The sequence below is a fragment of the Berghia stephanieae genome, chromosome 5, assembly GCF_034508935.2.
Source record: "Berghia stephanieae isolate SIO BIC M18660-M18661 chromosome 5, UCSD_Bste_1.3, whole genome shotgun sequence".
Taxonomy (NCBI): domain Eukaryota; kingdom Metazoa; phylum Mollusca; class Gastropoda; order Nudibranchia; family Aeolidiidae; genus Berghia; species Berghia stephanieae.
In genome coordinates, this window is record NC_088364.1 from 9,949,193 (window position 1) to 9,963,873 (window position 14,681).

The 14,681-nt window shown below is 34.2% G+C and overlaps 1 protein-coding gene across 3 annotated transcripts; it reads right to left on the reverse strand.

The window, feature by feature from the left end:
- Positions 1-1,681: 1,681 nt before the first annotated feature.
- LOC144972389 (uncharacterized) lies at positions 1,682-13,678 on the reverse strand. Of its 3 annotated transcripts, none has more exons than XM_078913525.1 (12): positions 13,543-13,678; positions 12,749-12,929; positions 10,346-10,529; positions 9,315-9,451; positions 8,870-8,929; positions 8,110-8,290; positions 7,458-7,576; positions 6,755-6,775; positions 6,047-6,336; positions 4,762-4,901; positions 3,466-3,633; positions 1,682-2,944 (listed from the first exon to the last, which is right to left on the reverse strand). In XM_078913525.1, exons 2-12 carry the CDS (start codon positions 12,915-12,917, stop codon positions 2,572-2,574), a joined length of 1,842 nt encoding a protein of 613 aa, XP_078769651.1. In that variant the 5' UTR covers positions 12,918-12,929; positions 13,543-13,678; the 3' UTR covers positions 1,682-2,571. The 3 variants fall into 3 exon arrangements, with proteins under 3 accessions (XP_078769651.1, XP_078769650.1, XP_078769652.1); XM_078913524.1 differs by having other exon boundaries at positions 13,455-13,610; XM_078913526.1 differs by lacking the exon at positions 12,749-12,929 and having other exon boundaries at positions 13,455-13,551.
- Positions 13,679-14,681: the final 1,003 nt, after the last annotated feature.

Consider the following 14,681-nt stretch of genomic DNA (forward strand, 5'->3'; position numbering starts at 1 on the left):
TTCTTTTTTTTTTTCGTATATTTTCCTTATTGCTTAAATTAAAGAAAAATAGAGGAAACGTGTTATAATATAATATTTCTTGTTACGATTCTTTTATTGTCCATTGTCCATTCTATTGATGAGGTTTTTAAAAAAATGTATTTGTTTTGTTTTTCTTTTTTGTCATGCAAAAAAAATAAAATAATAATAATAACGGAAAGGAGGAGAAACCTGATAACGAATAGATAATTCCATTTTTTTTTTTGGGGGGGGGCAGCGTGGCTCAGCGCTACGGTCTTTGCTTCGTACCATGGCGTACTAAAAGAGTATTATAGTAGGGCTATGCTTCGTACCCGAAAGGTACCGAGTTCGATTGCTTCTTTCTTTATAAAAAGAACATTACTTTCCTCCTCATGCCTTTTGATGGCATCAGTTAAAGCCTTCAAGGAGGCAAATTTGTTGCCGACAGCGAGTTCCATAATTTGTAGCTTTCTCCTGTCTCAGTGAGATGCGAGCAAGCCGAATTTCAAATGACGGAATGAAAAAAGACGAGACAATGAAAGAGCTTCACTTTCAGTTCTGGCGTCACGCAACAGTGAGCATGCGCGTTGGAGGAACCGAAATATAAGGTTGCCAGTTTGGCGTTTCAACATCAAATTTGGTATTTTTCTCAGGACTGACAATATCATTTGTTTAATTAATTGATAAATTTATTAAACAAATCTCACGTAAACCGATAAAAAAAAAGGTTAAACCAAGGGACTTTCTTGCGACTAGTATGGGACAGGAAATGCGGATTTATTTGTCGTAGAACAAGTTATTTCAAAAAATGGCATTTTTCCATAATTTTGGCACCGTCAGTACCTACAGGCGCCAGAACTGACCAATAGATACCAGTACCTATTAGTCAGTGCTGACCCTCAGACGCTGGTGCCTGTTCGTCAGTACTGACCCCCAGATGCAGTTTGCAGTATCTATCTACATTGCAGGTGTGTGTATACAGTATGATACACACAAAGACACACACAGCCACTCACACACTCCATCGCCGGTTCACATAACCGACACCTCTATGCTTATTCTTATCACTTCGCCATTCTTTCTAATTCTAATTTCGATGCCATGCATAATGAGTTGCTAATGGTTGGCTACGAGAGTAAATGAATGTTGTGATACAGCAGCCCCCCCCCCTCACACACACGCACCAACCCCTTGTAACAAGTCATTCCATATCATAAAGTAAATAAATAATAAAGAGTTCCATTTATTCATCATCAAGCGGAAATTTGTCTTAGGGTCCCTTCCAAGGGACGACTGAAATAACCCAAGGGCAACTGCAGGGCAGCTCTGCAAATTGAGCTTGGGAGAGGTGGCTTGGTGAAGGTCATATAACATGGTGGATATTCAAACTAGATATCTTTCGGGTATGAAACAAAGACCATAAAGTTGAGCCACACTTCCTCTCACCCCACCCACTTCTCATAACTCATTATGGCAAGGCACAATTTCCTCGAATGACGGTTTCCTCAAACTTTTTTGTATGTCCCGAGGAGTACAAAGAAACCGTGCTGGAGTGTACATATATTATGTTGATGTTTGATCAGAAAAAGACTAAATTAAATTATCTATTAGCTTCAAATTGTAAAATCCTTTCATGGGACTGTATTTGGGTGTATAATAAAAACAAGTGAAAAAACGAAAATTATGCAGACAACGATTTTTCATCTTTATTCATTCGTACTCAAAACTGGCTCCTGCGACATCCGATGGATTTTTCCAAATCAGCACACATTTTTCCTTTTTTCAATTCCTTTTTTTTTTTTTTGCAATGCCATATTTAAAAAAATAAAGAGTCCAAGCTTCAATCAATATAGTTACTTCAGCTCAAAGTTCCTTGACTTTCTATTTACCAATTCAATTTAACACATTTTCTAGAAGCTTAATTACAGGAAAAATCTTATCTTTCATAAGTCTGCACATGCTTATAAGCAATAAACATGAAAGTATTATATCACCATAGCTTTGAGAATTAGTAGTATCATTTCTCAACAAGAATTGAGCATCAGAACCAGACCTGAATTCCCCCTGCCCCTAGTCTGGAGTTGGGGGAGGGGGAGGAGGATGTCCATCCAACGTAGGTAATGATCATGAAATAAAAAACTATATCAGAGATTCATAATAATAATATAATTAATAATGACCACTGAGTTTTTAATTAGGTCTAAATTTAAACAGGTATTTGCCACAAATTAAACTGATCATTGCCTTGTTTATAAATTACTTATTTCTGCCCTTTAAGCAGGCTGAGCTGGAGTGAAGCAGCAACGGTCCTCCATTCCTATCTATATTGAGTCATTCTTTGGGCTCTACCCCAGCTGAGACTAAAGGTCTTTAGTTCAACCTCTATTGTCCGTTTCCAGGTGTTCCTCGGTCGCCCATGCTTCCTAGTAAAAAATCATGAACCATGAGGCATAAATTGATCACTGAAATAAGAGACCCCATGTCACGTGATCCAGACATATTTGTTCCTTTTATGAACAACACCCACAAGGGCATTTATCGTCAGGAGAGAACTGTTACAAATCACAAAAATCACCAATAACCCCCACTTGCTCCAGACCCATGATATATCATCCCCCCACCCCTTCCCCTCACATTTCTTATTATTGGTGGAGGGTTTCTAGCAGCATTAGTAGGATTAGTACCCAGAAAACCAGTGACCGGCTGTTGTCCAGGCACTTGATGAACCATACTACTGCCACGACCTCGACTGCCTCCTCTCCTTGGAGTACCTCGACTGGATGATGATACCATTGGCTCAATAGATTGGTCGTATGGAAGTTCATATCCGAGCGAATCATGAGAAAATACATCAAATTCCTGGGTATAATATCCGCTCTGGCTTTCATCATAATATTCCTCTGGGCCAACTTCATATTCATAATTGTGTTGTTGATCCCAATCCCTGCATCAGAAAAAAAATGCAAATTGCAATAAAAATGTCTTTAAGATGGTGATGATTTCCATAAGTAAAGCCTATTTCTTGTTTAAACCAGAAATGGTTGATTAAAGTCGTAACTAGACAATACCCAAATTAACAATAAAACAGAATGAACGAGTAAGTTCATTTTCATCTTATGATTACTTCGCAAGGTTTAAGAGGATCCAGCAACTCAATCAGAACTCAATCAGATGCTACTATTCAAACCACTAAGCCAAACATGGATTTGTTTCATACCTCAAGTAAGCTTTCGAGGACAAATTAGACATTTCAACATCTAATATTAGCTGACAAGACGTGCAAAACACTATCAGGCAGTCTGTCTGGATTTCAATTGTATTAATGTTTTTATTTTTTTTGCTCCTGGCTGAAATGTCCCATGTTTGTTTTTTTTTTGTTCTTTTTCGAAGCTTTTCATATAAATTTCATTCATTAATTTTTACAATTCCACTCTAATAATCAGCTTACAAGTTATTTTCACTTACCCTTCCACAAACATCTGAACCTCTTCATTGTAACCACTGTAATAACTCGACTCCTCTTTTAGGCGTTCTATCTTAGCCTCAATGGCTTGTGTGCTTCTCTCCAGCTCTGACTGTAATGAAGCAATTTCCTGCTTAAATGAATCCCCGATAGATTTGATATTGGCAGTCCTGGGATACAAAATAAAGAAAAGCATTTTAAAGAAAACAAAATCCCATATACTCCCACCAGACAGATCTTCCTCTTTATGCAAATTGAGAGACTTAATGATAGCAAGGATTAAAACCAGGTGAGAATTACTTCTTTCAATGCTTGACATCTTGTACTGTGTACAGTGGGTACACGTCCCATTTACTTGCAGGTCTCACATAGTTCAACAGACAAGCTTTAGCTTCCGCAAGTGTGCATTTAATTTGATATTTTAAAAATTGAAGATATAAAATCAATTTTAGAAATCAAAACTGATAAACCTGTGGTGTAGTTTTATGTTCAAGGGGAATAATAACCTGTTATTTTACTGTGAATTCACTGTACAAACAACCAGGTTATCCATATTTTGATCATGTTAATGCGTTTAAGTTTCATTATTTGAGATGATTCTTTGAATTATTTTGAATAGAAATTTTATGCAATGTTTTCTCTGATAAACTTGCAATTAGAAAAGATTGGTTCCAGTTGCTGCGATCTCCCAAGCAAGTATACATTCTTTTAAAACACAGAATAACAAACTGAGGTAAATTTGTAAATTTCGTGGAATGTTCAGACTAATAATATACCTATTCTCTCACTTTTCAAACTTAAAAATGATGGAGATATGTAAAATTTCATTGTCATGTTTGAACCCCCCCCCCCCCCCCCCCTCCCAAAAAAAAAAACCCATGAGTTGAATGAAGTAAAAAAAAAATATATATATATATTGACAAGAATGGTACATTTAACAAACTTACTAACCTTCATGACTTTGAATCAGTCGACATCACCCATGCAGTAGTTTGTTAATTTAATTATCTTTCTTGGTCCATATCAATTTTGTTTGTTTTTTCTCAAAATTAATTCTGTACATTAATTTATTACTCATAATTTTCATGAATTTTTATATTGTTTTTCTTTCTTTTTCTGTTTTATTGAAAATAATGTTAGTTTTTTTTTATCAATTCACTTCAGTCCTTTTGATTTTCCATTCAAAACTGAGTTGGGTTTTTTTTTCTTTCTTGACTTTGTATTAAATTCAAAACAAGTTGAGTTCCAAGCAGAAAATAATACCACATCTGTTTTGTTGTGTCCTTTACAATACATACCTGTATCCAGCAGAAGCTACTGCAGGTGGATAGACTCCCGTATTTGGGGTTCCCATGACAACATTTGGGTGATTACGACGAATCTTTTCATTCATCTTCTGTCTGCCTGTCATGGGGACTGGCATGCCCTGACCAGATCGCTGTAAGGGAGAGAATTGAATTGAAAGTTTTTATGGAAATTGTGATAAGAGTAAAGAGAGAGAAAATATCAGATTTAGAGACATTAATATAAATGGACTATATTGAGGTATCATTGAGGTTTAGTGTTCAATACAAGACGATGATGATAATTAAATGATGGTGGTGATTGTGATAATATCATATAAAGGTTTTAGGGAAATTGTGATATTGATGTTCAAGAATAGATAGAAAATATCAAAGTGAAATTTAGAGACATTAACTCACTACATTCTAAAATTACATGGAAATTTCCACATCTTTCATCTTAAACCGCCCTTACCACCCGCTGAGTTTCCAAACTTGTCATCCCAACCTGCCCGTAGTAACTGCTCAATAGAGATATGATTGCTATCTAAAAAGTGGTGGGAATAATTTTCAATACTTTAATTTTGATAACTCCCGGGTCAAGACAATGAAATAATTAAATAAATTGAAAGTAGCTTTTTACCCAATGAAATTCTGTCAAATGGTGATGTTGCTATGATTTGTTTTATTTTACAAACAACTTTACACTAGATAAGTGATTATGGCATTGGATTATCTCAATTCCTTGTGGAATTACAACTTTTTAGATGATGTTGATATTGAAAATGATTCGGACATTCACATTGTCACAAACTTCCGTAATTTTAACCCACTTATCCCTTTTAATTTTAAAACTTAGTCGACAGTAAAATTACAAGGTCCATTCTTTTTTACACACAAAATAAATCAGAACACCATTAGGTTATAAATCAAAATAATAATAATCTTTCTTCTCTTTTAATATCACTTTGAAATTCATGTCTTACACATAGTAAGCTCAAAATTTTTTTTTTATTTTTTTGGAAGTAGGTAGCATTTTCCCCAGAATTACATCCTTGGCTTATGATGATAGGGGTATGTGTTCTCATTTTGGCTTAGGATGAAGGGGGGTGTTCAGTTGGACAGGATGTAATAGGTTAATATAAATGGACAATATTGTGATAATATATTTGTGGATTAGTATTCAATACAAGATGATGATGCTAGTGTATGACGATTAAGTCTGATCAAACCATCATGATGATTTCATAATCACACGTCATTATAAAAGAAAAGATATTTCCAGTATGTGACTACTCACAGTGAAAGAAGAGCTTGCAGGTTGTTGAGTAGTCATCATACCCCTGGCAATCCCCATCCCCCTTAGCCGACCTGTGGCAATGACAGGGTGGATGCGAGCACTTTGGACCATGTGAGACACAGGACTGTTGATACGAGTGAGAGAACCTGTCCGCCCAAGGTTGGTGGTGGTGGTTGGATTATGCCTGACCTCTCGACCCCGATTCGATGTGGTGACTTGTACTCCATAGCCCATCGTCCCTACTTCTACTGGCTTGGCCTTGACCTCCTCTTTCAGTTTTAATCCTATACCTGTTATAATAATTGTTTGAAAAAAGCAAAATCCATGAGTCCTCTGAATCCTGTCTTATTTATTCCTACTATCTAAAGAAGGCCAAAAAAAAATTTTTTTTTAATATTAAAATTGCACGTGGGAATTGAACAAAATAATGTGAGGTAGAAAAACTTTGCCAACAGAGTCAGTAACCACTTTAACTGATCATGCAACACAGATAAAGATTTTATGAATTAACTGGGGCCAAACTGTAATTTGAGGAGTGCCAAATTGGTAGATAGATGACCCATATTCATGCTTATCCTCCCTCATTCTTCACCACCTTCTCCATCCTCAATTAAAACTTGGCATTTTAAAGAAATAGCATGCTGTAACAACATAACAGGATTATTTAGATCCCTTTTTTAATTGATAATGTAACAATGTAATACTCACTTTGTGGTTCTTGTGGTACAACTGAAACAAACAAACAAAATAATTTAAATACAAAAATTATGACTTCGTGGAAGGTTATATTTTAAAAACAAAGTGACATTAAAGCAAGTAAGTAATGAAGTAAGATTGCTATTGGATTATGACATAGCATGACTAGGTCATGCTCCATGAGCTTCACAGTTACAAGCATGGTAATCTAGAAACCACTCACATACACACATGCACACATATACACACACAAACACATACACACACTTCTTTCTATTGCTTAAAAGAATACACATCGATAATCAAATAGGATGTGACACAATGAATGATACTTTGATTTAAAAGCGTCTAATTACATGGTTGGCAGGTTTAGTTCTAACAGCACCGTATGGTTCAAAACATCTGCTATCACCCTATCACAGATTTCATATTAAACTGACGTGGTTAGATCTGTATGATTTTTTTGCCTAATTCTTCATCTTCTGTCCATTTTTTTTATTTTTTGGGGACAGTAAGAATATAGAAGTCATTGAGCAAATAGCTATGGTTGCAATTAAAAGGGTTTAAGAGATTAAAAAGTACTATAAGGTACTTTTCAAATGAAATAAATGCAAAGACAGATGATTAACTACCTCCTTGTTTGCAATCCTACAAACCAACCATATGCACAAAACTTTATATAAAAATATAATTTTTTTTTAAAAACGCAACGCACCCATGGTCTGTGAGTCATTAGCAGCGATAGACAGGTCTTGTCCCATGACAGAGACAGACTTGAGAGCCAGGACAAGGGATCGGCAACTCCCACGGGTAAGACAGTCGACGTCCAAGGACCTATGAGACATCATTTGGATGGATCAGATTTAGATCAATTGTATATTACACAAATTTAATATACACATTTATATCGTCTCCCTAATAAAAATACATCCATCTTATTGTCTCTACTTCAACAATGACCCAACAATTACCATGTCAAAACTTGTTCAAATTGATCTTATATGGGCTATGTCAACAACTGAATAAGCGAAAAGGAATGGATACCTGTGTAAAAAAAAAAATTCATTTTCATATATATGCGTTTTTGGGTTAGGCACTTTAAACCTACCCGTATGGCAGGTGTAAACAACAATCTAGCAAAGAGCTGAAGATATTGACAGCCACAAAGGCACATAAGACAATATAGCTGTTAGGCTTTAAAAAAGTACATAGCAGCATCAATATTGTAAAAACTGTAAAAAATGACATAAATGCCCAGCTTTATTTATTTATTTATTATTATTTTTTTTGTTATTGTTATAAAGAACAGATCCTTGATACAAAAGTGGCATGCAGACACCAGCAGATTCATTGATGATACGACTTACCCATTGAAGCCTGGGAACTCTGCCAGAGTTTGTTGAGGGTTGACTGCTTTATTTTCTCTGTTGGGTTCAGTCTCTGAGCCATTATATGCAACGTAGCAACGGCAAAATACAATGTCTAAAATGTCCCGAGTTACTCCCCCTGGAAGATTGGATACTTTGGCAGTTCGGGCTTCAAAGCTACCTGGAATATATATATTTATATATATATATATATTTATTTAAATTTATTTAAATGACCTTACTTTGAAAAGCTTGTCATGGTTCATATATATATATATATATATATATATATATATATATATATATATATATATATATATATATATATATATGAACCATGACAAGCTTTTCAAAGTAAGGTCATTTAAATAAATTGTTTTCTTAGCTTTGCTGAATTCATTATTGTCGATTTGTAAAATGAAGTTTTTAAATTATAGCCTGGGCTTTATATATTATATATGAAAATCAATTTAAAAAATACAAATTATTGAAGAAATTAAAGAATGAGTAAATATCTACAAACATAAAACTTTGGAATTTCAATCAACAGTGAGTGTCACAGCTAAAATACAGCAGTCTGAAATTATACTTTAAGACAACCCACCCAACGTGCTTACATATTTTTTTAAATAATAAAAACACCCAACTCACTGCACAATAAATCAAGTATATCAGCCAATATTGACATTTTAGAATGATGATGTTCTACATCACACAAAAAAAAAAAAAATAAATAAAAGATATATTTATAAAGTTATACCTTTTGTTTTATTTCTGAATTTCACTTTGCTCATTGACCCAGTGTCCACATCAAAACGAGCTGAGCATGAAAAGAAATTTTAAAAAGATAGTGAGCTAAGAAAAAAGAAAACACCGCCTATTCTTTAGAAAACAACTCAATTTTTATGTTATATACTTATTTATGAAGGAAAAAGAAAGGCATAAATTTAATTTTTAAAACATGCACAATCGAAAAGTTTATGAGCTAATGGAATTGTGATAAAATTTCATTCCTACAGATCAAGGGGCATTGGAAATAACAGTCTTTTCAAATGATGGGGGCTGTTGCTTTATCTAAAAACGCAATAAAGACAATTTTTACATTTATAAAAAATGGTAAACCAGATCCCCATTTAGAAGAAAATAAGAGGAATAAAGGAAAGCCCAAATGGGGACAGATAATTATTTAGCCAGTTCTTACAAACCTGTAACAACACTGCCTGTCTCTGTATTACGTTTTGTAATCTCAAATGTTATTTCTTTGGATACCATGTTATTCCAAGTAGAGTGTCTCAAAATAGACCTGGCTGTCTGATATGATTCGGCATACAAGTGTAGAGTTCTGAGAGTGAATTTAAAAAGTGTAGTGTAAATTTAGCAAGCATTACTTAAATCCTGAAAACAAAACAAATAAAAAAACCAACAAGGTTTCATGAGATGATGTCTCTCGATTAGCATTTATAAACTATAACATTAGACAGGAAAATAATTAAAATTTCAAACGGTCATTATATTTTATTCATTTGCTCAAAGATGATTACAGAGGTGAAAATACTCTGATATGAAAATGGCAATAAAAAGGTTAGTCAGAGAATATAGGGTGGGAAAATTTAAAGATAGAAATAGTTTAGACTGTCATCAAGAATTTATCTTTCATCCTAATGTTAACAAAAACACACACACATACAAAAAAAAACATTCCAAAAGAAGATAATAATATGGTAAATTGGCACATTCTTAATCAGACTTCAAAGAAAAGAAGCAAGTCAGGGAAACAAACTCTAACCATGTAAGTGTGAGAGAGGTGAGTTTGATGAAAATTTAAAAAAAAAACAAAAAAAAACAGTGCGGTTTTTGCCATAAAATGTAACGAGAATTTTTAAATCACATGACTATTCCTGCCAAATAACAGGATTGTAGTTAGTCTTTATTGGTCACAAGGGTAGGGGAGCTGTTAGGCTTTGATATCATTTTTTTATTTTAAAAGCACATGGAGCTTGCACAATTAGAGTTGGACGCCCTTAAATGACATCAATCTATGTGAAGCTGATGCTGAAATTTGACCCCAAAGTCGGAATTTCGAAGTGCGCGTTATTTATATTTAAAGTGATATTATCTGATTGAGGAAAAAGAATTTATTTTTCCAAGCAAAAATTTAATTTTAATCCTTACAATTTTAACTTTATAATAAAAAATTGAAATTGTTGCATCAATCACCCCATAAAAATGGATTTACCCTTTTCTATGTCTCTCCATAACTTTGTCATCAAGACGTTCAGGGTCCTCTGATTCGTGAGATATTGGCTTTTTCCTGACTGAGAGGTTGGTGAAGGATGCCAGCTTCATCAGTCTGATAAAACGTTCATTGACATCATCAGCATGCCAAGGATAAGCCTCGATGTGGTAGACCCAAGACGAACCTGGTTTTAAATCAAAGAATGTTTTTTTTTTTGTTTATTTTCATTTCATGTTCTGCATACAGATCAATGCATTTTACAACATTACTTAAGTGTTATTATTATCATTATCATCATTATTAATATCATCATGCTTATTATTATTATTATTATTATTATTATTATTATTATTATTTATTATTATTATTATTATTAGTATTATATTATTATTATTATAATGACAATATTTTGTCAAGAACTAAACTACCGAGTGAAATTACCCCTTGGTGATATTCAACAAAATAAGAGAAGCCATCCAAGTTTATGGTTCCCCTCTCAAGAGTGGATGCCCATTTATACTTGTGCATATCATCGGCATTAAGACATTTGAAAAGCCTCAAATCTCCAAATGAAATAAAAATACTGTGGTCTGTGGAATCTTCAAAATTGAAGTTGCAGAAGAAGAAGAAGAATAAGAAGACGAAGAAGAAGAAGAAGAAGAAGAAGAAGAAGAAGAAGAAGAAGAAGAAGAAGAAGAAGAAGAAGAAGAAGAAGAAGAAGGAGGAGGAGGAGGAGGAGAGAATGAGAAGGAGAAGAAGAAGAAGAAGAAGAAGAAGAAGAAGAAGAAGAAGAAGAAGAAGAAGAAGAAGAAGAAGAAGAAGAAGAAGAAGAAGAAGAAGAAGACATGGGGATTCTTCCATATCACAGCTTTGTTCTCATGTAGGATAGAGGCCCATCTTTTAATGGAACATGAAAATGATGATTGTCGCCCATCATATCAGTACTGCTATTTGATCTTATCCTTTTCTCATTTGAACTTTAAGAAAACATGATGTCCCAACCTTGAAATGCGCAATGAACGAGGAATTATTTTCATATTTAACATTTTGAAAAGCAATTTCTGTCTCAATTAACAAAACTCTAATACCTGTGCATTAATATAACATAATATCCACTAAACGTGCTCAAAGTGCTTCACAAGGGGTCCCTAGCCAACAGCAAATAGTCAACTGAACAGGTTGCTTCCCCATTTCCTTTATCACTATTGTCAGCTACATGTGAATTAGTCACAACATTGTTAGGTACATGTGAATTAGTCACAACAACGTTAGCTACCTGTGTCTCAGTCACAACAATGTTAACTACCTGTGACTTAGGTAGGACCCAGCAGGAGCTTCTGTCTCAGTAACACTAAAATAATCGTTTGCCATTTTCAACTCTTTATTTAACTATCGGCACAAAATCAAGTAGTGTTGATAATTGTTCCTTAATCTTTATAAAATCATTGTCATTGTTTTCAGACATGGATAATTTGGAGGTTACAGAGGACAGGCCTTCAACTTTAGATTTATTTCCTGCATTAGCAGAGTTTTGAGGTTTTGAACCCCTTTTGGCTAGAGCTTTGCCCTTACCATTGTCTTTTGTTAAACTATTCAACTCCAGTTCTCTATCAACATCGAGTATTTCACTCGTTCACAATATATAAAATTCATAATTATAATTATAACATGAATTTTATATTCCCAATAAAGAATTATCGTTTATATTATCCTTTGATAAATTGTATTGCCTCGGATGAAGATGGATTTATTTCTATCTAAAAGAGTAAGTGTCATTGTGCGGCTATGTGGTCTAGTGGTATGACACTCGCTTTCGGATCGGAAGGTCCTGGGTTCGAGCCTCGCACTCGGCGCATAGTTGAGTCCTTGGAAAAGGCTCTTTACTCACATTCTCTCACCGTACTCAGGTGTAAAATGAGTACCTGGCCGTTAACAGCGTTGGCTTTGTCCGAAAAATTGTAATATCGCCTAACATGTTAAATGTTGCTGTTGACCAGGGACCCCTTGTAAAGCTCTTTGAGCACGTTTAGTGGATATTGCGCTATATAAAAGCTTTATTTCTTTCTTTCTTTCCTTTGTCTCAAGAGTTTCATGACACAAGTGATTGCCTTGAGTCATATCCAGCCTTCTTCTGTGAATTTAATGTGCATATAGGAGTGGCAACAGAATTAATATGTAGGACAAGACATGACACCTTTTAGGTGATTTTACAATTTATTCTGACAGTGACAACACTGTTAACGGTCAGGAACTCATTTACACCTGAGTACAGTGAGAGAATGTGAGTAAAGAGCCTTTTCAAAGGACTTAACTATGCGCTGCTCATATGGGACTTGAACCCCTGACTTTCCAATCAGAAGGCAAGTGTCATACCACTAGACCACAATGCCGCACACATAATACCTGGATCTGGATCTCTTATCTTGTCCATAGCATCATCCAGGGTCATATCAGTCATCAAAACTTCAGCCGCCTCCTCAACCTCATCTGCATCTTCATCATCTTGGACATCTTCCTCTGTTTCATCTGCCAATACTTTATCATCTCTGTCTTTTTCTGACGTTGAGGCCATTAAGAGATTTTTCTTTAAAAATAAAATTTAATGCAGTTTTGCATTCAGATAAGCATACAACACTGGACTTTGAATTTTGATACTGAATAGAAAATAAGTCAGGAAGGGAGAGACAGAGTATGTGTGCGTGTGTGAGATATATATTATATATATATATATATATATATATATATAATATATATATATATATATATATAAGAGAGAGAGAGAGAGAGAGAGAGAGAGAGAGAGAGAGAGAGAGAGAGAGAATTGTTGAAACAATTTTGGAGCAAACCTCTCTACTTTGCAGAATCATAAATCAGCAGTTAATTTAACAGTGGTCACGTAGCCTACTTTTATAGTCACTTCCACTTTCAAATTAAAAAAAAAAACCACTCCTGTGCACTAAATCAGTCAATGCTTTGTAATTTATTGTTGCTTGCGAGCCTTGTTTGTAATAGGCTCGTTGTCGTTGTTAATAACAATGATCAATATCAAAATTTATGATGGTACCGTAATAATTAAATCTTGAACATTACCCCTGACGTCATCGCTTACATGATTTTGCGTTGTGAAAAATGTCCTTTACAAGATAAGATTCCAAACAATATTTATCAAATACGGGGGCCACAGGCCACAGACTTACTTCTCAAGTCAACTCGGCGCTCAACCCCTAAAGAACTGCTATCTTGACTGTCATAATGTATTTCACACGGTTTTTGACCTATTTCCTGTTTCATAATATTAAAGAATCGAGCTTTAATTAATGGAACTGAGAGAGAGAGAGAGAGAGAGAGAGAGAGAGAGAGAGAGAGAGAGAGAGAGAGAGAGAGAGGATATGTATGTGTTTGTGTATGTATGTGTGTGTGTGTGTGTGCGTATGTGTGTATGTGTAGAGTAAAAGTAACTGCAAAAAAAGTCTTTAAAATGGGGATGGGTGTGAGAGAGCGATTGATTGGGTAGTTTATAGGGTATATTATACCAAATATAAATGAACAAAATGAGAGGAAGAGAGATAGATAGATAGAGAGAGGGATAGAGAGGGAGATAGATAGATAGATAGATAGATAGATAGATAGATAGAGAGAGAGAGAGAGAGAGAGAGAGAGAGAGAGAGAGAGAGAGGAGTGAGTAAGTTGGACGGGCGTCCAGGCGGGTCATAGATTCTGTAGGTGGCAGGTGGATGGAGAGACAGATAGAAGGATGGAGATGGGTGAATAAAGGAAAGAAGAGTGAATGAGTGAAAGGAGGGATATGAAGAGAGGAGGAATTAGGTGGAGAATTGTAAGAGTGCGGAGGAGAGGGTGACTATCAGACTAACAGTGGTTGACTATAGATTAAAATAAATACATAAATAGACAAATAAATAAATAAATAGATAAATGAATCAAGATCATACTGATGGTGATAACGAAAAATCGGTAATAATGAATTTATATTGATAAAAAGGTAATTATTGCTGTGACCACCTTGAACAATACTCATAATTCCGATTAGAAAAATTAAAATGAAGATATGATATAATCATAGCAGTAAAAAAAAAAATTGACTGAATATAATAATTAAATTAATAATGATGATGATAATAATAATAATAATAATAATAATAATAATAATAATAATAATAATAATAATAATAATAATAATAATAATAATAATAATAATAATAATAATAATAATAATAATAATAATAATAATAATAATAATAATAATAATAATAATAATAATAATAATAATAATAATAATAATAATAATAGTAATAATAATAATAATTGGGTGAGAGAG